Source organism: Xenopus tropicalis, chromosome 3 (genome assembly GCF_000004195.4).
Source record: "Xenopus tropicalis strain Nigerian chromosome 3, UCB_Xtro_10.0, whole genome shotgun sequence".
NCBI lineage: Eukaryota > Metazoa > Chordata > Amphibia > Anura > Pipidae > Xenopus > Xenopus tropicalis.
In genome coordinates this window covers 12,003,624-12,028,795 of record NC_030679.2, presented here as the reverse complement: position 1 = coordinate 12,028,795, position 25,172 = coordinate 12,003,624, and the positions used below count along the sequence as shown (strand labels likewise).

The following is a 25,172-nucleotide window of genomic DNA, read 5'->3' as shown; positions in this document are numbered from 1 at the left end:
CTGCAACACACACAGATGCAACACACGGCCCTCTGCACTTCTGCATCTCCCAGCAGCTCCGAGCACTTTGTGGTTTATAAGGTAAAATATATAGTTTCAAAGCTAAGCATGCATTTTCTACAATGTTGTATTAGTGGATACTGGGATATATATATATATATATATTTGTATTTTTATGTTCCTTTTAATAATAGTAGTTCAGCAAAGGTAAGAGCCAAAAGGCAAATTCTGGAGCATCCCACTGGGACATACTGTACATAGTGTTTCCTCTGGGCTGGAGAGATACATAGTACAGAGGGTACAATGTGCAGCAGGCACAGGCTTACAGAAAGCAGAATGTTATGTGCTACTGGGGTACAAATGACACGATATACAAGCACTGACAGGGATACAAAGGGCACAATATATAGTATGGCAGGAATAGATGTGGCACAATGCACAGCTCTCACAGGAATAAGCAGGGCACAATATATATAGCATGGCTATAAGCAGGGCACAATATATATATAGCATAGCTATAAGCAGGGCACAATATATATAGCATGGCTATAAGCAGGGCACAATATATATAGCATGGCTATAAGCAGGGCACAATATATATAGCATGGCTATAAGCAGGGCACAATATACAGTATATAGCATAGCTATAAGCAGGGCACAATATATATATAGCATAGCTATAAGCAGGGCACAATATATGGCTATAAGCAGGGCACAATATATATAGCATAGCTATAAGCAGGGCACAATATATATAGCATGGCTATAAGCAGGGCATAATATATATAGCATAGCTATAAGCAGGGCACAATATATATAGCATGGCTATAAGCAGGGCATAATATATATAGCATAGCTATAAGCAGGGCACAATATATATAGCATGGCTATAAGCAGGGCACAATATATATAGCATGGCTATAAGCAGGGCACAATATATATAGCATGGCTATAAGCAGGGCATAATATATATAGCATGGCTATAAGCAGGGCACAATATATATAGCATAGCTATAAGCAGGGCACAATATATATAGCATAGCTATAAGCAGGGCACAATATATATATAGCATAGCTATAAGCAGGGCACAATATATATAGCATGGCTATAAGCAGGGCACAATATATATAGCATGGCTATAAGCAGGGCACAATATATATAGCATGGCTATAAGCAGGGCACAATATATATAGCATGGCTATAAGCAGGGCACAATATATATAGCATGGCTATAAGCAGGGCACAATATATATAGCATGGCTATAAGCAGGGCACAATATATAGCATAGCTATAAGCAGGGCACAATATATATAGCATAGCTATAAGCAGGGCACAATATATATAGCATAGCTATAAGCAGGGCACAATATATATATAGCATAGCTATAAGCAGGGCACAATATATATAGCATGGCTATAAGCAGGGCACAATATATATAGCATGGCTATAAGCAGGGCACAATATATATAGCATGGCTATAAGCAGGGCACAATATATATAGCATAGCTATAAGCAGGGCACAATATATATAGCATAGCTATAAGCAGGGCATAATATACAGTATATAGCATAGCTATAAGCAGGGCACAATATATATATAGCATGGCTATAAGCAGGGCACAATATATATAGCATGGCTATAAGCAGGGCACAATATACAGTATATAGCATAGCTATAAGCAGGGCACAATATATATATAGCATGGCTATAAGCAGGGCACAATATATATAGCATGGCTATAAGCAGGGCACAATATATATAGCATAGCTATAAGCAGGGCATAATATACAGTATATAGCATAGCTATAAGCAGGGCACAATATATATATAGCATGGCTATAAGCAGGGCACAATATATATAGCATGGCTATAAGCAGGGCACAATATACAGTATATAGCATAGCTATAAGCAGGGCACAATATATATATAGCATGGCTATAAGCAGGGCACAATATATATAGCATGGCTATAAGCAGGGCACAATATATATAGCATGGCTATAAGCAGGGCACAATATATAGTATGGCTATAAGCAGGGCACAATATATATAGCATAGCTATAAGCAGGGCACAATATATATAGCATAGCTATAAGCAGGGCATAATATATATAGCATAGCTATAAGCAGGGCACAATATATATAGCATAGCTATAAGCAGGGCACAATATATATAGCATAGCTATAAGCAGGGCACAATATATATATAGCATAGCTATAAGCAGGGCACAATATATATATAGCATAGCTATAAGCAGGGCACAATATATATATCATGGCTATAAGCAGGGCACAATATATATAGCATGGCTATAAGCAGGGCACAATATATATAGCATGGTTATAAGCAGGGCACAATATATATAGCATGGCTATAAGCAGGGCACAATATATATAGCATAGCTATAAGCAGGGCACAATATATAGCATAGCTATAAGCAGGGCACAATATATATAGCATAGCTATAAGCAGGGCACAATATATATAGCATAGCTATAAGCAGGGCACAATATATATAGCATGGCTATAAGCAGGGCACAATATATATATAGCATAGCTATAAGCAGGGCACAATATATATAGCATGGCTATAAGCAGGGCACAATATATATAGCATGGCTATAAGCAGGGCACAATATATATAGCATGGCTATAAGCAGGGCACAATATATATAGCATAGCTATAAGCAGGGCACAATATATATAGCATAGCTATAAGCAGGGCACAATATATAGCATAGCTATAAGCAGGGCACAATATATATAGCATAGCTATAAGCAGGGCACAATATATATAGCATAGCTATAAGCAGGGCATAATATATATAGCATAGCTATAAGCAGGGCACAATATATATAGCATAGCTATAAGCAGGGCACAATATATATAGCATAGCTATAAGCAGGGCACAATATATATAGCATGGCTATAAGCAGGGCACAATATATATAGCATGGCTATAAGCAGGGCACAATATATATAGCATAGCTATAAGCAGGGCACAATATATATAGCATGGCTATAAGCAGGGCACAATATATATAGCATGGCTATAAGCAGGGCATAATATATATAGCATGGCTATAAGCAGGGCACAATATATATAGCATGGCTATAAGCAGGGCATAATGTGCAGCTTGCAGTGCTAATGATGGCAAAATGTAAAGCATTGGAAGGATACAAAGGGCACAATTTACAGTGCTAGAGGGGATACAGAAGGCACAATACTTGTCTAGTAAGGACACAGAGGGTACAATGTTCTGTATCGATAGGGACACAGGGGGCACATTAAGCACTGGAAGGAATACACAGGGCACAATAATACTGGTGAGTATGTAAAGGGGATAGCTTTACAAATAAAACGGAACACTGGAAGCTTAACTGTAATTTACTAGGTTTCCACAAAACAAAATAAGTAACTGTTTCCCTTTATAGCACATAGACAGGCCCTACTGCTGACATTCACAGAACTCTCTGACCAGTTTGCATACATGATGTTTGATATTTAGGCGCTCTATACATCACACTTATTAGCCCAAAGCAATTAACTTCTCTTTGTCATTACACTTGGTTAAAGTGAGAATTGCGAGCAATGTACAGCATCACAATCATACAAAGTAAACCCAATGTACCTTAACAGAAGTAATACTTATAAATATACCTTTTTATGATTGGATAAACTGCAGTAAATACCATATTATTTATATAACACTACTCCGGAACCTGGTGTACACCGTTATACTATAGCAGGGGTCCCCCACCGCCGGTGCCGGGCCGCGAGCTGCGTTCTAACGGGCCGCCTCTGGGAATATGCTGAGTGCGCGAAGTCCCGCGTAGAAAAGCGTCACGTCTTTATAGGCGCAATGGTTTTATACGCACCTTTCTTCAGGCGGTGCTTCGCGTACACAGCATATTCACCGCGAATGAAATGGATGCGCCGGGGGAGGAAAGCGCAGCACGGATGACCACAATGCACATATAAAGGCGCAGATGGACGCGCGGAAGAACGCATTGCGCATATAAAGGTGCGACTGAACGCGTGGTTCGTGGAAGAATTTTTGTGCTTTACACCGGTCCCTGCTGCGAGAAAGGTTGGGGACCACTGTACTATAGGACCAAGACCAGGGTCGGACTGGGGGGTGAAGGGCCCACCGGGACTTCCGCCCCAGGGGCCCTGCAGGTGCCCCTGCCGACTGTGTCCCTTAATTCCCTCCTTTCCCCCCTTGCAGGGTCTCCCCTGACCCCCCTCGCAGGGCCCCTCACCCGACGTCCTCCCCCGAATGCGCGTAATTTAACGCGTCGGGGCAGGAGTGGTCGGGCAGGATCTCCTGCAAAGCATCTGGTGGGCGTGTCCCTGTCCTTAGCGGGACCCTTCTGCTCTATCTCCTGCAAAGCAACTGGTGGACGTGTCCCTGTTCTTAGCGGGACCCTTCTGCTCTATCTCCTGCAAAGCAACTGGTGGGCGTGTCCCTGTCCTTAGCGGGACCCTTCTGCTCTATCTCCTGCAAAGCCACTGGTGGGCGTGTCCCTGTTCTTAGCGGGACCCTTCTGCTCTATCTCCTGCAAAGCAACTGGTGGGCGTGTCCCTGTTCTTAGCGGGATCCTTCTGCTCTATCTCCTGCAAAGCAACTGGTGGGCGTGTCCCTGTTCTTAGCGGGACCCTTCTGCTCTATCTCCTGCAAAGCAACTGGTGGGCGTGTCCCTGTTCTTAGCGGGACCCTTCTGCTCTATCTCCTGCAAAGCAACTGGTGGGCGTGTCCCTGTTCTTAGCGGGACCCTTCTGCTCTATCTCCTGCAAAGCAGCCGGTGGGCGTGTCCCTGTTCTTAGTGGGACCCTTCTGCTCTATCTCCTGCAAAGCAACTGGTGGGCGTGTCCCTGTCCTTAGCGGGACCCTTCTGCTCTATCTCCTGCAAAGCAACTGGTGGGCGTGTCCCTGTTCTTAGCGGAACCCTTCTGCTCTATCTCCTGCAAAGCAACTGGTGGGCGTGTCCCTGTTCTTAGCGGGACCCTTCTGCTCTATCTCCTGCAAAGCAACTGGTGGGCGTGTCCCTGTTCTTAGCGGAACCCTTCTGCTCTATCTCCTGCAAAGCAACTGGTGGGCGTGTCCCTGTTCTTAGCGGAACCCTTCCGCTCTATCTCCTGCAAAGCCACTGGTGGGCGTGTCCTCCCTCTGCTGCTTCCTGTCAGCTGTTCCACACAGAGACCCTCTCCCCCAGGTACACGTAACTCCCCACTACCCCTCTGCTGTTGTTCACAATTAGACACAGTAAAATAAATATTTACATTTATAAAGTATACAGGGAGGAGCACACCCTATAAAAGTCCAAATGCCCTTGGTGCAGGTCAAAAAACAAAAATATAATAGAAAGAGTGCTGCACACATAGGATACAAAAGAAAAAGTGGTTTTATTGAAAAAATTCCAACGTTTCGAGCGCAATCTGTGCTCTTCCTCAGGGACAAACCAAAAAAAAACCAGGACACTCCCCACTACCCCTCTGCTGTTCTTCACAATTAGACACAGTAAAATAAATATTTACATTTATAAAGTAAATACACAATAGTCACATACAGGTAAATAATGCTTTCTTGATGGTTGATACCAAACCCCTACACCTGGGGGAGTTCAGCAGGTGCAATATACATCCATCAGTGGTGGGTGTGCAAGGGGCACAATTTAAAGCCCTGGCAGAGAAGTGCGGGACCTCTAGGGGGGGGGGTTTCGCAGCAATGGGGGCCCTTGGGGTGGCAGCCCCCGTGGGCCCTGTATCCCTGGTAGGATACAGAGAGGCAAACACAGCTCAGAACTATAAAAAGCACAAGCAAAAAAAAAAAAAAGTGTTAGCTCTGTTGTTGTTACTCACTGATCCAGATAATATAGAAAAAGCTACACCTCAAAAATATGCCCCAGAATATAGATCATATCATCATATCAGATTTATTATCTAAAACTGTGGTTCTTTATTTCCTGCAATCAGCCAGGCAGGGGCTGATAGAGAAATGCCGGCACAGCTCTGGTGGTCACATAATGAGTTTAGAGATTCTATATATACAGTAAATGCAAGCATATATTACTATTATTAGCAGTAAGGCTCATTTATGCCATGTCTCCCAATGCTTTTTCTAGTAATTTAGCTACTGGCGCATGGGTCTCTTGGGAGGGAATTCAAAAGAGACTTGAACATGTAAAGGTAAACAAAGGTCCAGGGCCGGATGGGATTCATCCCAGGGTATTAAATGAGCTGAGCGCTGTGATTGCCAAACCTCTTCACATAATTTTTCAGGATTCATTGAGGTCTGGCATGGTGCCAAGAGACTGGCGGATTGCTAATGTGGTGCCATTATTTAAAAAGGGATCCCGTTCTCAGCCTGAAAACTATAGGCCTGTTAGTCTGACATCAGTAGTAGGAAAACTATTGGAAGGGGTAATAAGGGATAGGGTACTTGAATACATTGCAGTTCACAATACTATTAGTTTGTGCCAGCATGGTTTTATGCGTAACAGATCTTGCCAGACTAATTTAGTCGCCTTTTATGAGGAGGTGAGCAGGAACCTTGATGCTGGAATGGCAGTGGATGTCATCTACTTGTGTACAGATGCAATGTTGGAAGCGTATGGAAAATACAAACAAAAACACATATAGTGCTGATTGTAAAAGCAAAAGTAACAGTGGTGCGATATGTGCACAGAGAATCAACACCCACTTGTTTTGATGTGATACCTGTATATGCTCACCAGATGTCAATGGATAAGGGCCATAATAAATAAATAATAATATAAATGTCATCTACTTGCACTTTGCTAAAGCGTTTGATACAGTAGCGCACAGAAAATGAATGATATAATTGAGAAATATTATCCTGGAACATAATATTTGTAATTGGATAGAGAACTGGCTGAAGGATAGAGTACAAAGAGTGGGGTAAATGGAACATTTTCTAATTGGACCAGTGTGGTTAGTGGAGTACCGCAGGGGTCAGTCCTTGGGCCTTTGCTTTTTAACCTGTTTATTAATGACCTGGAGGTGGGCATAGACAGTACTGTTTCTATTTTTGCTGATGACACAAAATTGTGCAAAACTATAAGTTCCATGCAGGATGTGCCGCTTTGCAGAGCGATTTGATTCAATTGGAAACTGGGCAGCAAACTGGGAAATGAGGTTCAATGTTGATAAGTGCAAAGTTATGCACTTTGGTAGAAATAATATAAATGCACACTAAGGGGCAGATTTATCAAAATGTGAAGTTAAAGCTTAATACATAAAAACTCAAACATGTCCCTTTCATTCCTATGGGAAGTTCTTTTACCCACTGAGGGCAGTGAGGTTGGGGAATGCCCCTCCTAGTGATGGGGTAATGGCAGATTCTGTTAGTGCCTATAAGAGGGGCCTGGATGGGTTCTTGAACAAGCACAGTACCCAAGGCTATTGTGATACTAATACCTACAGTTAGTATTAGTGTTTGTATATATAGTTATGTATGGGAGTGGATAGATAGGTCAGTGTGGGTCTGTATGGGAGTGGATAGGTCAGTGTGGGTCTGTATGTGAGTGGATAGATAGGTCAGTGTGGATCTGTATGTGAGTGGATAGATAGGTCAGTGTGGGTCTGTATGTGAGTGTATAGATGGGTCAGTGTGGGTCTGTATGTGAGTGGATAGATAGGTCAGTGTGGATCTGTATGTGAGTGGATAGATAGGTCAGTGTGGGTCTGTATGTGAGTGGATAGATAGGTCAGTGTGGGTCTGTATGTGAGTGTATAGATGGGTCAGTGTGGGTCTGTATGTGAGTGGATAGATAGGTCAGTGTGGGTCTGTATGTGAGTGGATAGATAGGTCAGTGTGGGTCTGTATGTGAGTGTATAGATAGGTCAGTGTGGGTCTGTATGTGAGTGGATAGGTCAGTGTGGGTCTGTATGTGAGTGGATAGGTCAGTATGGGTCTGTATGTGAGTGGATAGATAGGTCAGTGTGGGTCTGTATGTGAGTGGATAGATGGGTCAGTGTGGGTCTGTATGTGAGTGGATAGATAGGTCAGTGTGGGTCTGTATGTGAGTGGATAGATGGGTCAGTGTGGGTCTGTATGTGAGTGGATAGATAGGTCAGTGTGGGTCTGTATGTGAGTGTATAGATAGGTCAGTGTGGGTCTGTATGTGAGTGGATAGGTCAGTATGGGTCTGTATGTGAGTGGATAGGTCAGTGTGGGTCTGTATGGGAGGGGATAGATAGGTCAGTGTGGGTCTGTATGTGAGTGGATAGATGGGTCAGTGTGGGTCTGTATGTGAGTGGATAGGTCAGTGTGGGTCTGTATGTGAGTGGATAGATGGGTCAGTGTGGGTCTGTATGTGAGTGGATAGATAGGTCAGTGTGGGTCTGTATGTGAGTGGATAGATAGGTCAGTGTGGGTCTGTATGTGAGTGGATAGATAGGTCAGTGTGGGTCTGTTTGTGAGTGGATAGATAGGTCAGTGTGGGTCTGTATGGGAGTGGATAGATAGGTCAGTATGGGTCTGTATGTGAGTGGATAGATAGGCCAGTGTGGGTCTGTATGTGAGTGGATAGATAGGTCAGTGTGGGTCTGTATGTGAGTGGATAGATAGGTCAGTGTGGGTCTGTATGTGAGTGGATAGGTCAGTGTGGGTCTGTATGTGAGTGGATAGGTCAGTGTGGGTCTGTATGTGAGTGGATAGGTCAGTGTGGGTCTGTATGTGAGTGGATAGGTCAGTATGGGTCTGTATGTGAGTGGATAGATAGGTCAGTGTGGGTCTGTATGTGAGTGGATAGATGGGTCAGTGTGGGTCTGTATGTGAGTGGATAGATAGGTCAGTGTGGGTCTGTATGGGAGTGGATAGATAGGTCAGTGTGGGTCTGTATGTGAGTGGATAGGTCAGTGTGGGTCTGTATGGGAGTGGATAGATAGGTCAGTGTGGGTCTGTATGTGAGTGGATAGGTCAGTGTGGGTCTGTATGGGAGTGGATAGATAGGTCAGTGTGGGTCTGTATGGGAGTGGATAGGTCAGTGTGGGTCTGTATGGGAGTGGATAGATAGGTCAGTGTGGGTCTGTATGTGAGTGGATAGATAGGTCAGTATGGATCTGTATGTGAGTGGATAGATAGGTCAGTATGGGTCTGTATGGGAGTGGATAGATAGGTCAGTGTGGGTCTGTATGTGAGGGGATAGATAGGTCAGTGTGGGTCTGTATGTGAGTGGATAGATAGGTCAGTGTGGGTCAGTATGTGAGTGGATAGATAGGTCAGTGTGGGTCTGTATGTGAGTGGATAGATGGGTCAGTGTGGGTCTGTATGTGAGTGGATAGATGGGTCAGTGTGGGTCTGTATGTGAGTGGATAGATAGGTCAGTGTGGGTCTGTATGTGAGTGGATAGATGGGTCAGTATGGGTCTGTATGGGAGTGGATAGATAGGTCAGTGTGGGTCTGTATGTGAGTGGATAGATAGGTCAGTATGGGTCTGTATGGGAGTGGATAGATAGGTCAGTGTGGGTCTGTATGTGAGTGGATAGATAGGTCAGTGTGGGTCTGTATGGGAGTGGATAGATAGGTCAGTATGGGTCTGTATGGGAGTGGATAGATAGGTCAGTGTGGGTCTGTATGTGAGTGGATAGATGGGTCAGTGTGGGTCTGTATGGGAGGGGATAGATAGGTCAGTATGGGTCTGTATGTGAGTGGATAGATAGGTCAGTGTGGGTCTGTATGGGAGTGGATAGATAGGTCAGTATGGGTCTGTATGTGAGTGGATAGATAGGTCAGTGTGGGTCTGTATGTGAGTGGATAGATAGGTCAGTATGGGTCTGTATGTGAGTGGATAGATGGGTCAGTGTGGGTCTGTATGGGAGTGGATAGATAGGTCAGTATGGGTCTGTATGTGAGTGGATAGATAGGTCAGTATGGGTCTGTATGTGAGTGGATAGATAGGTCAGTATGGGTCTGTATGGGAGTGGATAGATAGGTCAGTGTGGGTCTGTATGTGAGTGTATAGATAGGTCAGTGTGGGTCTGTATGTGAGTGGATAGATAGGTCAGTATGGGTCTGTATGTGAGTGGATAGGTCAGTGTGGGTCTGTATCTGATGCCACCTGGAGTCACTGTATTGTAAAGCATGTAAAGTACCCTTTTTTGTTATATAAATGTACCTTGTTGTGAATGTATAAATGTAAAATTACTTTATTCTTATATTTTAGGGTACAGCATCGCTCTCAAAAGCCAAGTCTTAGACACATCAAATTCCTAATTTCAAGCACCAAAACCCCGGAGTATCTACTTTTCTCTCATGATGCGCGACCAGGTGGCGTTTCTGGCATTCGTTACACTGGCTGCAGTCTTAGAACAAGGTACAGTTACAGAAATAAAATAAAAATGGGTTTGTGAGAAGGAAGTAACAAAGTTAATCAGGATTGGAAGATGGGCTGCCACCATTACATTAAAGGAGAACTAAAGCTTAACAAAGAAGAGGTAGAGATGCTGCACATTATGTTTTGGGGTCCTCTACCAGCCTAGGGGGGGCCACAGCCCCCCCATGTCCCCATTAGCTCCCCCATCTTCTTTTGTTTCTCACCAGCTGCCCAAGATGGTAACCCCCTGTGTATTAGGTTTAAGTTCATTACTGTTATAGAGATTCTGAAACTTTAGGCTGGTGCAATGATAAGTTTTAAACTGGAACTGGATAGTCCCTTGAGAAACTGGGCTGTCTGGATCAACCCTTTGCCTGTTTGGGAAGAGGCCGGCGAGAAGGTTGGAGAATGAAGCCAGTCATAGGGGGGAGAGAAAGAATGTGACACTCTGAGGAAGATAGAGATATGCGTCTGGGCATAGTGAGGGGAAATAGGGATGGACAAGCAATAGGTGCTATCATATGTGCCTGGCAGGGCCAGAAGTACAAGAAATATACAAAATATAAAACTGGTACTTATAATAATAATATACTATACTCATTTACTACAGGCTTTGCAGGTAAAAGCTTTCACTTATCAAAAAGAGTAACGACAGACCCCTCAGGAATGAGGCAAGGGAACTGTTATGGGACAGTTTAGTGACATTGTTGGTGCAGGACAGACCACCAAACGGCTGACCGCTCCTAGAAATGGCACAATAACTAGTTGTATAGTGTCACTATTACTTGAACGATCATAAAGCACAGCAGGCACTATTTAAAGTCGTATGTTATTTTTATAAAAAAGAAGAAGTATCCACTTCTTAGTAAAAGTATTTTTGAGATGAAAAAGGAGGCGGTTGTGCCATTTGTGCTATTTGGTGGATGCTGTTTGGGCATTTCCATGAAACCCCCCCTGTGTAGCTGTCACACCTACTGCTGCACAATGCTCTGCAAGAATGGGATCCCCTATTGCTGGAACCAACCCTCCAGTTTAGACTTTTTCGTCTTTTGTTTATTTACTGCATGTTGCAAACATTTGCTCACTGGCAGTAAAGGTTTAAAAGAGGAGACATTGGTTACCAGGAGCTCTGAAATACCCCAATGTATATAACAGAGGATAACAGTTACAGGGCAAACTCTGTAAAGGTACACATGGCTCAAACAAGTTGCCAGTAGCTAATTTATTATATGGCACCTAAATGGTACTTCCAGGACTGATTTCCCTTTCTGATGTAGTAACCACTGGACTGGACGAATGTTAAAAAAAGGGGTTACATTTTACACTACACATGCCCATAAATTTGGCATGTGTAGTGGCCAAGAATTTAAAAAGTTTGTTTAAGAACAGAGAATGTCAAACATGTCATTGTTATGATGAAGTAGGTAGAAACAGTTGGGTTGCAAAACCTACTTGGATTTTGCCCAACCTTGTACAACAGTGCCATATAAAGATTAACTCTTTAAGCTGTCTTGAGGTGGCCATACACCTGCCTGATGTTGGACCCATCGGCCCATGTATGGACAGGAATGTGGGGCCTGCCCGACCGATATCTGGCCTGAAATTGGCCAGATATCGATCGGGCAGGTTAAAAAATTCAGTGGGATCAAGGACCGCATCGGCTCGTTGACGTGCCCCTTGAACTGACTGCGCCCATTACAGTCGTTATAATTCGATCGTTTGGCCCCAAAGCCAAACAACCAAATTAGCCTAAGTTCCCCCAATATCATCCACCCGTAGGTGGTGATATTGGGAGAAGATCCGCTTGCTTGGCGACCTCACCAGGCGAGCAGATCTTTACGTGTATGGGGACCTTTAGTTACTCTGTTTGTACATAAATAGAAAACTGACCAAAGGATTGGGTATAGAGCAGGGGTGGGCAAACAATTAGGCTCAGGGGCCACATTGACTTTTAAAATTTGACAGACGGGCCGGGCCAGCGCCGTCTCCTCTCGCCAGTCCCCCAGGTTTTGGGTTGCTGCGCTCACATGCAGTCTTGACGCCAAGTCTCGCGTGATGAGACCTGCAGAGTCGGGATTTTTTAAAAGACAGAAGATTGCGGACTGCGGTTTTGTTAGAAAAAGCGAGACACACCAATCCTCGGCGGGCCAGATTAAAAAGACCAACAGGCCGGACGTGGCCCGTGGGCCGTAGTTTGCCCACTGCTGGTATAGAGAGAGAATGGTTCAATCTCTGCTTGTTGTGCAGTGCTGCAGGGTGCAGTATTAAGGTCCCCATACACGGGCCGATTCTAGCTGCTGATATGGGTCCCTTAGACAGACTCGGCAGCTAATCGGCCCGTGTATGGGGGCTACCAACGGGCCTGCCCGACTGAAATCTGGCCTGAAATCGGGGGAACCTTTAGGTCCACTTTTATACAATTTGTTCATTAATGAAAAGCAATTTATCAGTGTTTCCCGGAGCCACGAAACTAAACAGCCCATTTAAGTCCATGCAGATTGCAGTATCTGGACAGACTAGCAGCCTGGACAGCTAAGTTGCAGATAGAAATTATGTCTATAAAGTTATACATTTGGAATTAAAAAATATATCAAGAGGGCAATCCTATAGTTAGATGCAGCGTGGGGAGTTTAATGGAAGGACTTTGACACCATTGCATTTCAATTTATAGCTTGGATTCAACTTCTATATTCAGCCTACATCAGCGCTGCAGCTTTCCTCCCTAGAGGGCAGATTAGTATTTGCTTCCAGCTTCAACGTATACTGGTCTGGCTAAGGCATGAATTCCCTGATGTGATTTAAAGTGCTGTTGTGCAAAAGGACATTAACTCGAGTGATGATAACATCATTTTGCCTCTTGAGAAATGCATTTAGTATAATAACAAAAGCAATATCTCCAACTCAAGCCCACAGCTAACTGCCAATGGCCATCCTAAGGCACCTTTGGAAAAAATATACTAGATTATGTAGCAAATACTTCACAATACAGGTATGGGACCCATTATCCAGAATGCTCGGGACCTGGGGTTTTCCGGATAAGGGGTCTTTCTGTAATTCAGATCTCCTACCTAAAGTTTGCTAAAAACATTATTTAAACAGTATTTAAAGCCAATAGGATTGTTTTGCCTCCAATAAGGATGAATTATATCTTAGTTGGGATCAATTACAGGTACTGTTTTATTATTACAGAGAAAAGGGAATCATTTAACCATGAAATAAACCCAATAGGGCTGTTCTGCCCCCAATAAGGGGTAATTATATCTTAGTTGGGATCAAGTACAGGTACTGTTTTATTATTACAGAGAAAAGGGAATCATTTAACCATTAAATAAACCCAATAGGGCTGTTCTGCCCCCAATAAGGGGTAATTATATCTTAGTTGGGATCAAGTACAGGTACTGTTTTATTATTACAGAGAAAAGGGAATCATTTAACCATTAAATAAACCCAATAGGGCTGTTCTGCCCCCAATAAGGGGTAATTATATCTTAGTTGGGATCAAGTACAGGTACTGTTTTATTATTACAGAGAAAAGGGAATCATTTAACCATTAAATAAACCCAATAGGGCTGTTCTGCCCCCAATAAGGGGTAATTATATCTTAGTTCACCAGTGAATCTCTGCCTTTCCCTACCAAGGCCTTACTTATTATCATTTCAAGCATTACTATAGTAAGCATTAATGTTATATATATATAGGTATATTATTCATTAACAGAACTACTAAAAAGGTATGTTTTATTTTTAAAGAAGCAAGGGGACCACAAAGGCCTCACTAGAATGTCACGGAGGACTTGCGATGTTAGAAATAATGATTTTTTTGCTATGGGGGAACTAGAAACACAAAATCAAGAAGAACAGGGTGCCATTATGTTTTTATTAGGACTCACTTTCACTTTTTATACATAACTTTCCTTGTGTACTTAATGAAATCCCCTGCTCTCCCTTTTGTATCCGCCAGCATATTTCTCCATGCAAGTGATCTGGGCTCGCAGGAAATACAAAATCTCACCTCCCAGTACTTCTGGACATCCAGGTTTTGAACGAGTTTTTCGAGCACAGTGAGTAGGAATTTTTTGACATTTGCTACGCCTGTATAGATATTTATTGCCCTGTTATAAACCAAAATGTCATTGAAATACTTTGCAAACAGCAACATTTGAATTCAATGTTGCGGGGTGTTTAACCACACTCCAGTGGACGTGGACGTGGTTTCCCAGAGAAACCTAGTAAAATATTTTGCTCATCACTATTACTCCACCCAAGCATTATAATACTACCAATAGTTAACGCATGGGATACATAAACTATTAACACAAGGGGCTGAATCCTTAAATCAGCGGTCCTCAAACTACGACCCGCGGGCTGGATCCGGCCCCCCAGGGGAATTTACCCGGCCCCTCGCTGCGTCCTCACCCCTGGCAGCGGAGAGAGAGGACTCAGTGGGGAGCAGAACGGGGGAGCTGAGAGGGAGGATGGACGGCAGACCGGGGGGAACTGGAATAGGTAGGACCCAGTGGGAACGAACGGAGTGCCGGAGGGGGTAGGGGTTGGGGGGGAATGCAACCAGTTTGGGTCACAGTTTGACGACGACGAGGGGGGGAGTGGAATGCGACCAGTTTGCCGATGCAGGGGAGGGGGGTTCTGGTGGTACGGCTCCCCAACAGTCTGAGCTCCTTGGTCCAGAAGTTTGAGGTCCCCTGCCTTAAATCAACACTGCTTGATAGAACCTTTCCCAAGCTCTCCAGGCAAAAGCCTTCTCGGGTTATTGCCATAACAAGGATTGGGTTTGATTTTGGGCGGTTTCCTGCCATAACCAAATAAAAGATACCAGAAATGCACCATGTTCAATGTCTTCCTTCCTTCAGCAATGGAAAAAGCTGGGAAGGGGGTTGCCCCTTTATCTACCTGCCCACCTGTCCGGTCCCCATTGCTCCATATGTGAGCAAAGTTTCATTGCACCCCTAAATTTGTGTCGCCCTATGCCCGGGCCTTTATGGCCTCCCCACAAATCTGGGCCTGACTGGGGGGTTGAATTCGAAATGGGTTAAGGGGGGCTGATGGTAATCGTAGACTGGGGGCCATGAAAATCCTTTTGGGGGGCTACATCTGGCCCATGGGCCTCCAGTTGGACAGCCCTACCCGAATCTTAATACTAATTACAGGAATGTAGATCCTTATTCCAATGCTTTCTTGGGAAAACACCTCTTTTGTGCAGTTGTGTAACTTTATATTGAGGTTTTTATTTGTACATTTTTTAACAAACAAAACGATAAATCAATCAAATGTTACTATACATTTAGGCATTACTTGTACAGTATTGTATGGGTCCTTGTGTCGTTTAGCAAACAATACCCCATATTACATGTATGACTGGCAATAAAGGTAAATGCAGATTTGACCCCACACACACCCTGTAGTTTGAATTTGCAGTCCAGTTACTTTAGTCTTATTTCTACTAGATGTAGAATTAGTAAAAATCTTCATAGACATTTTACCATAGTGTGTAATTGTGGTTTTCTGGAAGGTTTTGTCATCAATAATAACCGGTAATACTGAGGCAGACATGACAGGGTATTACCTGTATTTCTACAAACTGAATCTTTTGAACAGAATCTTTAAAAACAACCCAGAATGTAGAACAGGGGTCCCCAACGTTTCTTACTCCTGAGCCACAGTCAAAGACTTGGGGAGCAACACAAGCACCATAAAGGTTCATGGAGGAGCCAAATAAGGGCTGTGATTGGCTATTAGGCAGCCTCTATGCACCCTATCAGCTTACAGGGGCTTTATTTGGTAGGAAATCTTGTTTTTATTCAACCAAAACTTGCCCCCAAGTCAGGAATTCAAAAATAACTCCCTGGTTTGGGGGCACTGAGAGCAACATCCAAGGGGTTGGGGAGCAACATGTTGCCCCTGAGCCACTGCTTGGGGTCACTGCTCTAGAACATCAAACTAGAACATATCCAATAATATAAATCTAATGGCCACTTCATAAGCATTCTGTGTTATCAACTGTTTGCTAAATTTAATGATGACTCTTATCTTATGGTGGTTTGGGAAGGAAATACAAAAATATCTTCAGAGTATTGACTTCCTCTCTGCATGTCTCAAGCCCTCTGCTCTCAATTTCCCATTTATCAAATATAATAAATCTTGGTTATATATCTCTTGCTTATATCAGGTTAGTACTTATCCACAGGAAATCACATTTTCACCCGTTTAAAAATTCCACCATCTCAATATTTAATAAACGCATCAATTTACCAATATGGTTTATATTGGTCCCCGAACCCCCCTCCGCAGGGGCCCCCACCCGACATACTCCCCACAAGGGTCGGGTCTGGGCCGCCGGGACCCACTAGGACCGGAGCCCACTGGGATTTTTCCTGGTGTCCCGGCGGCCCAGTCCCACCCTGAGTGTAGCTCTACTGAATGGTGACTATAAGTCTTCCTCTCAAGTACATTATAGTAGATCTAGCCACAGGATCTACTCACCCACTATATTAAACCATATACTTCTCTTCGCCCAAGTAGCCCACGCTCTTCCACTATATCTGACCTATTTTCTGCCATTTTCTTTTCCACAGGTTGAATTGTTCAGAATATTTTTCTCTATTTATCTCGGTTCTCTGGGTGTCTGGGTTATTTTTTCACCAAGGTAAGCAAGCTCTTTGCCAAAGACAGGCCTTTAGGGGGTACAAAACTAACAAAATATAAAGCATTTTGAGAGATGCAATGGAATCTGCACCAGTTTCTAGTTGTTCATTGGAATACCTGTGTCCTATGGTATATACTCGAGTATAAGCCGAATATAAGCCGAGGTACCTAATTTTACCTAAGAAAACTGGAAAAACTTATTGACTCGAGTATAAGCCTAGGGTGGGAAATGTAGCCGCTACTGCTAAGTTTCAATAATCAAATAATTAATAAAGAACCCCCTGTGAACTCTTCATAAATATATCATGCTGGCAGCTGCAGATTAGAGAAAGGTGATTAGGGAAAGGTGATTAGGGAAAGGTGATTAGGGAAAGGTGGATGGAGGACCCTTTGACCCTCCTGCCTTGAAGTTTATGCCACATTAGCAGCCTTTTCGTAATCATGCCATTGATTAAAGGCAATTCTGATTAACCTCCTTTTATCTCAAAATAGTCACTATCAAGAAGACTACTTTAGAATTGTTACTAGAAAAAAGCAGAGTATACTGAAAGGCTGTTTTTGGGGTGTAAGGCAAGGTCCCCCCTCCCCACACAACCTCATGGCAAAAAATAATCTTTAAAACTACATTTGAAATAATTTTAAATTGTGTACAACTTATACACTTATACTGGATAATGGAACCTGATTACCTCAGCTCGAGTCTATACGCACTGTGCTGGCATTCGTAGCGCACACCTCCCCCCGCCCCCGTGCACACACGCCGCACAGGGGGGGGGGGAGAGGTGCGCGACAAATGCCAGCACAGCGTGTATAGACTCGAGTATAAGCCGAGGGTGAGTTTTTCAGCACAGTTTTCGTGCTGAAAAACTCGGCTTATACTCGAGTATATACGGTATATATAAATGATTAAGAATGCAATAGGATTTGCTATGCCAGCCATCTTGTTTTTAGCTGACATTGGGAGGTTATTATACATTTTTAGCATATCAGTATTGCACTGTATCTGCAGCAGAGTAAAAATAAGGACTTTGACTTTCAAGTTGTGTAATTGTGCTGTGTGTTGTCTGTAACATGACATGGGCTTACTGGGGCATCAGGGACGATGGCAGCGTGGATTTACAATTAGAGCAGTGATCCCCAACCAGTTGCTCCCCACCCCCTTTTGATGTTGCTCCCAGTGGCCCCAAAGTAGGAGCCATTTTTACATTTCTGGCTTGGAGACAAGTGTTAGAAGCCCAGAGACACAGTTTTACTCCAAGCAGAGCCTTCTGCAGGCAATCAGTTGACATGGGGCTACCACATAGCCAATCACAGCCCTTATTTTGCACCCCCAAATAATTTTTCATGCTTGTGTGGCTCCCCAACACTTTTTACATCTGAGTGTGGCTTATGAATAAGAAGGTTGGGTATCCCTGAATTAGATATTAAAATCACTGGGGGTGCCTAACAAATTGGCACAATTTTGGCTGTAACAATATTTGGCTGTATTGCCTAGGTCAGGGGTGGCCAGACTTTTTAGCCCCGTGGTCGACTTTTGGCCCCGCCCCGCGTATGTACATGACGCAGCGTACGTACGCATACCCGATAAAAGCACGGAACTGCCGCACTTACGCATTACCCGGCTTCGACGCGGCCCACCAGTAATCAACGGGGGATCGACTGGTGGACCGCAATCAACGTTTTGGCCACCCCTGGCCTAGATCCAACCTCACACCATTACATTTACACCCCTCTCTCTCAGATGAGCCCCCACAATAGACGGAGTAAGGATCAGATGTAGATAAACTCTTTAAACTCCTAACTCACAAAGCAGTTTAAAACAATGAAGGGTGCCCCATTGGTTCTTGAACCAAATAAATCTCTCTCAGCACTGGTATGGGACCCCTTATCCAGAAACCCAATATCCAGAAAGCTCCAAATTAAAGGAAGGAATTCTCCTTCCATGTAAAGCAAGTAATTCATTTTTTTCTCTGTTATAATAAAATAGTACCTTTTACTTGATGATAACTAATCAATCATAAATCCTTATTTGTGGCAAAACAACCCTGTTGGGTTATGGAATTTCTTTAAATAGACTTATGGCCTGGTGATTCAGAATTACAGAAAAACTCCTTATCCATAAAACCCCAGGTTGCAAGTATTCTGTATAATAGATCCCCATACCTGGGGTTACAACGGCACAGCATACATTGAGCTCTCTGATTTACGCACACTCCACGGGTATTGTTTTATCAATGCTACAGAACTCCCTGAGTCCCTTCTCAATTAAGTCTCGAGGGGGCAAGTACAGGTATGGGATCTATTATCCAGAATGCTCGGGACCTGGGGTTTTCCAGATACCCATAACTTAAGTCTGCTAGAAATCATTTAAATATTAAATAAACCCAATAGGGCTGTTCTGCCCCAATAAGGGGTAATTATATCTTAGTTGGGATCAAGTACAGGTACTGTTTTATTATTACAGAGAAAAGGGAATCATTTAACCATTAAATAAACCCAATAGGGCTGTTCTGCCCCAATAAGGGGTAATTATATCTTAGTTGGGATCAAGTACAGGTACTGTTTTATTATTACAGAGAAAAGGGAATCATTTAACCATTAAATAAACCCAATAGGGCTGTTCTGCCCCAATAAGGGGTAATTATATCTTAGTTGGGATCAAGTACAGGTACTGTTTTATTATTACAGAGAAAAGGGAATCATTTAACCATTAAATAAACCCAATAGGGCTGTTCTGCCCCCAATAAGGGGTAATTATATCTTAGTTGGGATCAAGTACAGGTACTGTTTTATTATTACAGAGAAAAGGGAATCATTTAACCATTAAATAAACCCAATAGGGCTGTTCTGCCCCAATAAGGGGTAATTATATCTTAGTTGGGATCAAGTACAGGTACTGTTTTATTATTACAGAGAAAAGGGAATCATTTAACCATGAAATAAACCCAATAGGGCTGTTCTGCCCCCAATAAGGGTAATTATATCTTAGTTGGGATCAAGTACAGGTACTGTTTTATTATTACAGAGAAAAGGGAATCATTTAACCATGAAATAAACCCAATAGGGCTGTTCTGCCCCCAATAAGGGGTAATTATATCTTAGTTGGGATCAAGTACAGGTACTGTTTTATTATTACAGAGAAAAGGGAATCATTTAACCATGAAATAAACCCAATAGGGCTGTTCTGCCCCAATAAGGGGTAATTATATCTTAGTTGGGATCAAGTACAGGTACTGTTTTATTATTACAGAGAAAATGGAATCATTTAACCATTAAATAAACCCAATAGGGCTGTTCTGCCCCCAATAAGGGGTAATTATATCTTAGTTGGGATCAAGTACAGGTACTGTTTTATTATTACAGAGAAAAGGGAAATCATTTTTAAAAATTAGAATTATTTGCTTATAATGGAGTCTATGGGAGACAGGTTTCTGTAATTTTTAACTTTCTGGATAACGGGTTTCCGGATAAGGGATCCCATACCTGTACCACTTATGATTTTTACACCTATAAATCCCTAAAAAAATGTAACACTGAATGATGGTATTTTTATTTTTAATTCTTTTTTAATTCTCAGGAGCTGCTTCAGTGCTTGGTCTGCTCTACCTGTATACACGGTATGCCTATTTTCATGGCTATGCTGAATCTGCTCAGGGAAGGTAAGGGAACAGAGATCATACATATACATATATATAGTAACTTAAATTCCTTTTAAAAACAAGTAAAAAATTATTTCCCCCCATTTGCCTACTGAGAGCTTTATCTACTTTATTTACTCCTACTTCATGCTATTGAACAGCCCAGTCAGTTAGCAGCATGTATAATAAATAACTGAACACCGGACCGGGGGCCCCGAAAGACTTGGGGAGCAACACAAGCACCATAAAAGTTCATGGAGGAGCCAAATAAGGGCTGTGATTGGCTATTAGGGGCCTCTATGCACCCTATCAGCTTACAGGGGCTTTATTTGGTAGGGAATCTTGTTTTTATTCAACCAAAACTTGCCCCCAAGTCAGGAATTCAAAAATAACTCCCTGGTTTGGGGGCACTGAGAGCAACATCCAAGGGGTTGGGGAGCAACATGTTGCCCCGGAGCCACTGGTTGGGGATCACTGGGTTAGACTGCTTTCCTGCTTAATGTATACACTTTGAGCTTTTATACATTAATGAGGTGCCCAGAACCAATCCGTGCTGTAATAATGCCTGCTGGTATTGCCCAAATTGTAAAATGACTCTAAAGGTGGCCATACACGGACTGAATCCACAAGCCGTTTTGGTCTCCGATCTGACGAAAAATCAAACCTGGCCAATTGAGATCTGCCCAATTTCTGGCCAGATGTTGGTCGGGCAGGCCCAACGTTATAGCCCATGAACGGGCTGATAAGCTGCCGAATCGGTCTAAAGCAGTGGTTCCCAACCTTCCTAATGCCGCGACCCTTTAATACAGTTCCTCATGTTGTGGTGACCCCCAACCATAAAATTATTCCTAAGCCCATCGGAAATATGTGTTTTCCAATGGTCTTAGGTGACCCCTGTGAGAACCACTGGTCTAAAGGACTGTTATTGGCAGCTAGAATTGGCCCGTGTATGGCCACCTTTAATCCGCTACTGGGCCCTTGGCATTTAGTTTTAATATATGTTTGCAAAATAGGTCTCCTAACCAGGGGTTTGTACTCCCTAACATGATATTGCTTTCTGTTTACAATATTAATTAAGACACATATAATTGCTAAAATAACACCACGGTGGAGACAGATAAGGGATAATAGACAGGAGTCCCAAGGGTGCCCACCTTTACTGGCCAACGGTGGTTCAGGGTTTAGCAATAGCCTGAATCCTATGTCTGAACTGTGGTCCCTACAATAAGGCAGCAGAGCCGGGGGTACTAAACCCACTAAACTCTCCTTTGTTGGAGCCACAGCTGCTCTTGCCAAGTACCGTATATACTCGAGTATAAGCTGATCCTAATATAAGCCGAGGTACCTTATTTTACCTAAGAAAACTGGAAAAACTTATTGACTCGAGTATAAGCCTAGGGTGGGAAATGCAGCCGCTTCTAAGTTTCAACAATCAAAATAAATTCCAATAAAGGATCTATCAATCTTACTGAACAAATAGGTCTAATGTGCAAATGACTTTACCTCATTCACGGGGTCCCTGATCCATCACTAGATGGAATGGCCTCCTCTAGGGCACAGGCTTCTGGGCCTAATTGGGTCCCAGGCTCAATGAGCACCACGTTGCTGGTGAGAGGAAGGCAAAGAGGAAGGGCCCACGCCCTGTATAACCCGATGTGCAGGAAGTGGTCATCCTATCTAAGGGTGCAAATAGCTAAAGTTGTAACATAACATTCTGCTTAGAAACAGCGTAGGGCTAAGACCATCAGGAGTTTTAACCCTATAGGTCCCTACACACAAGTCAACAAGGGGTAGTTAATTGAAAATAAATATTTGTAATGCAAAAATGAATTTTTCTGCACGTTTAATATAACTTTTGTTACCTGAAAAAGTTGCTTATGCACCAAGAGAGCCTGCTAGCTTTAAGCCTTTGCCCAATTAAAACTCACGGTGCAATAACCGCCTAATGAAGAATATTTCACTGCAAAATTGTCGGCAACTTTTCGTGTATTTGTGTTCTTGTAGCGGGAAACAATATGTAATAACGTGCGATGGCACATAGGGAGATTTGTTTCCTGCGGGGAATCTACTTTAGTCATGTCGGCACGGGATCGCCTTATGTAAAACACTTTCTCTCAAGCAGCCTTTCCTGCCAGTGCAGCAGCTAGAGGGTTAAGTCTTCCTTCACCCCAGGAGGCAAGTCGGAATAATAAACTCAGCTCCTACCCTCCTGTCCTGTGTAGGAGACCTTACATTTATCCACATTAAATCCCATCTGCCACTTAGCTGCCCAGATTGCCAGTTGGTCAAGATCCTGCTGCAGGGATGTCACATCCTGGATAGAACTGACTGGTCTGCAGAGTTTTGTGCCATCTGCAAACACTGATACATTACTCATAATACCCTCCCCTAAGTCATTTATGAACAAATTAAACAAAAGTGGACCCAGTACAGAACCCTGAGGGACCCCACTGAGAACCTTACTCCAAGTAGAGAATGTACCATTAACAACCCCCCTCTGTACCCGATCCTGTAGCCAGTTTTCTATCCATATGCAAACGACTTCACTAAGACCAATAGACCCCCATTCAAAAAAGTAGGGTGTCCATCAGGGGCATACAGGCCTGCAAGACGAAGACCCCCCCTTTTTGAATGGAGGTCAAAACGCGTTGGGTTTGGTCATGTAAGATGATTGAAGAGTGGAGAAGCTCTATTAAAGCTGGTACTGTTCCTTTAAATATCATTCAATATTGCCCATCAGTTATTATATTTATTCCTTGTTTTTAAATAACCAATTTTACTTTTCCAATCACAGGCTAAAACCTATGTACGCCAGCGCCGCGATTCTTTGGATTCTTATTGGCCTATCGAGCGTAGGCCTGCTAGACTATTTACTCTCTGCTTATCTCGGAGTTGGAATTTTGAAGCATTTTGGACAATTGTTTTTCTGAACAATAAACCTTTTTCCCTTTTGACCACCATGAAAAGCCGTGACTTTAACACTCAAACCATAAACGGTCTGTATATGTGATAATGTAACATAGAAGCAGCTTAGGGAGTATACAGAAATACAGGTTAAATGGCTTTACTCTCTGTTTGAACAAAGGGGGCCCCAGTTTACTATAATATGAGGAATAATAGAGAGGAATTTTTACATGGGCTGTAACTGCAATTATTACCATTACCGTGCAATACTGGCCCCTGTGCACTACTGCCCCCTGTGCACTACTGCCCCCTAGGCACCGTGCAATACTGGCCCCTGTGCACTACTGGCCCCTGTGCACTACTGCCCCCTAGGCACTGTGCACTACTGCCCCCTAGGCACTGTGCAATACTGGCCCCTGTGCACTACTGGCCCCTGTGCACTACTGCCCCCTAGGCACTGTGCACTACTGCCCCCTAGGCACCGTGCAATACTGGCCCCTGTGCACTACTGCCCCCTAGGCACTGTGCACTACTGCCCCCTAGGCACTGTGCAATACTGCCCCCTAGGCACTGTGCAATACTGGCCCCTAGGCACTGTGTAATACTGGCCCCTAGGCACTGTGCAATACTGCCCCCTAGGCACTGTGTAATACTGCCCCCTAGGCACTGTGCACTACTGCCCCTTAGGCACTGTGCAATACTGCCCCCTAGTCACTGTGCAATACTGGCCCCTAGGCACTGTGTAATACTGCCCCCTAGGCACTGTGTAATACTGCCCCCTAGGCACTGTGTAATACTGCCCCCTAGGCACTGTGCAATACTGCCCCCTAGTCACTGTGTAATACTGGCCCCTAGGCACTGTGCACTACTGCCCCCTAGGCACTGTGCACTACTGCCCCCTAGTCACTGTGTAATACTGGCCCCTAGGCACTGTGCAATACTGCCCCCTAGGCACTGTGGGATGATGGCACTCAGGGATATTTGTTGGTGATGAGACATTTATGCTGCCCGCAAATGACAAATCTCCCAAAAACTCCTTTGCATTGTGTTAGTGGGAATTTATTTACAGTTACAATCTATTTACAGTATGTGACAAAGGCATTTTTCTAATAAACTGTTCTATGAGCCTGAATTAGCTTGTACAGCAGGGCCAGGATTAGGGGGAGGCACTGGCCTAGGGTGCAACAGTGGGTGGGTGCCAAGCAGGTACCTCTCTTTCACTTACCCCGATTGCAGCGAATCAGCATTTCTGCCTTGCTTCTTTAGTTAGGCTTTAGTTCCCCTTTAAAGGAGAAGGAAAGGCTAATAAGGAGTTAAACCCAAGCTGCAGGCATACCTTCAGTTCTCTCAATAGTGCCCTTAAGTCTCCCCATATTTCTCCCGTTCAGATGATCAGAAGCCTCATAGGAAAAAAAACGCTGAGCTCTGTAAAGAAAGTTCCCATAATGCCTCACTCCTGCACCGAGACCCGTGTACATGCTCAGTTAGTAAGACTATGAGGAAGCTTCCTGCTGATTGGCTCAGATCCACATTCCTAAGGGAGGAGGGAGTTCTTAGCTTTCTTGAGGGAGGGGGGAGCAGGAGAGGGGAGAGAGGAGAGAGCTGCATGTCTCTGGCACAATAA

General features: G+C 43.6%; 1 protein-coding gene across 1 annotated transcript; it reads left to right on the top strand.

Moving 5' to 3' along the window:
* Positions 1-23,598, top strand: ltc4s.1 (leukotriene C4 synthase, gene 1). The gene is made up of 6 exons (XM_031898669.1): positions 1-81; positions 10,198-10,347; positions 14,308-14,407; positions 16,937-17,007; positions 20,584-20,665; positions 23,439-23,598. Exons 2-6 carry the CDS (start codon positions 10,287-10,289, stop codon positions 23,572-23,574), a joined length of 450 nt encoding a protein of 149 aa, XP_031754529.1. The 5' UTR covers positions 1-81; positions 10,198-10,286; the 3' UTR covers positions 23,575-23,598.
* The last annotated feature ends 1,574 nt before the right edge of the window (positions 23,599-25,172 follow it).

Coding starts and splice junctions, on each gene's coding strand:
- ltc4s.1 (XM_031898669.1), top strand. CDS start 10,287: ATGATGCGCGACCAGGTGGCGTTTCTGGCATTCGTTACACTGGCTGCA. Junction 10,348..14,307: donor GGCTGCAGTCTTAGAACAAG/GTACAGTTACAG, acceptor TGTATCCGCCAG/CATATTTCTCCATGCAAGTG. Junction 20,666..23,438: donor GCTGAATCTGCTCAGGGAAG/GTAAGGGAACAG, acceptor TTCCAATCACAG/GCTAAAACCTATGTACGCCA.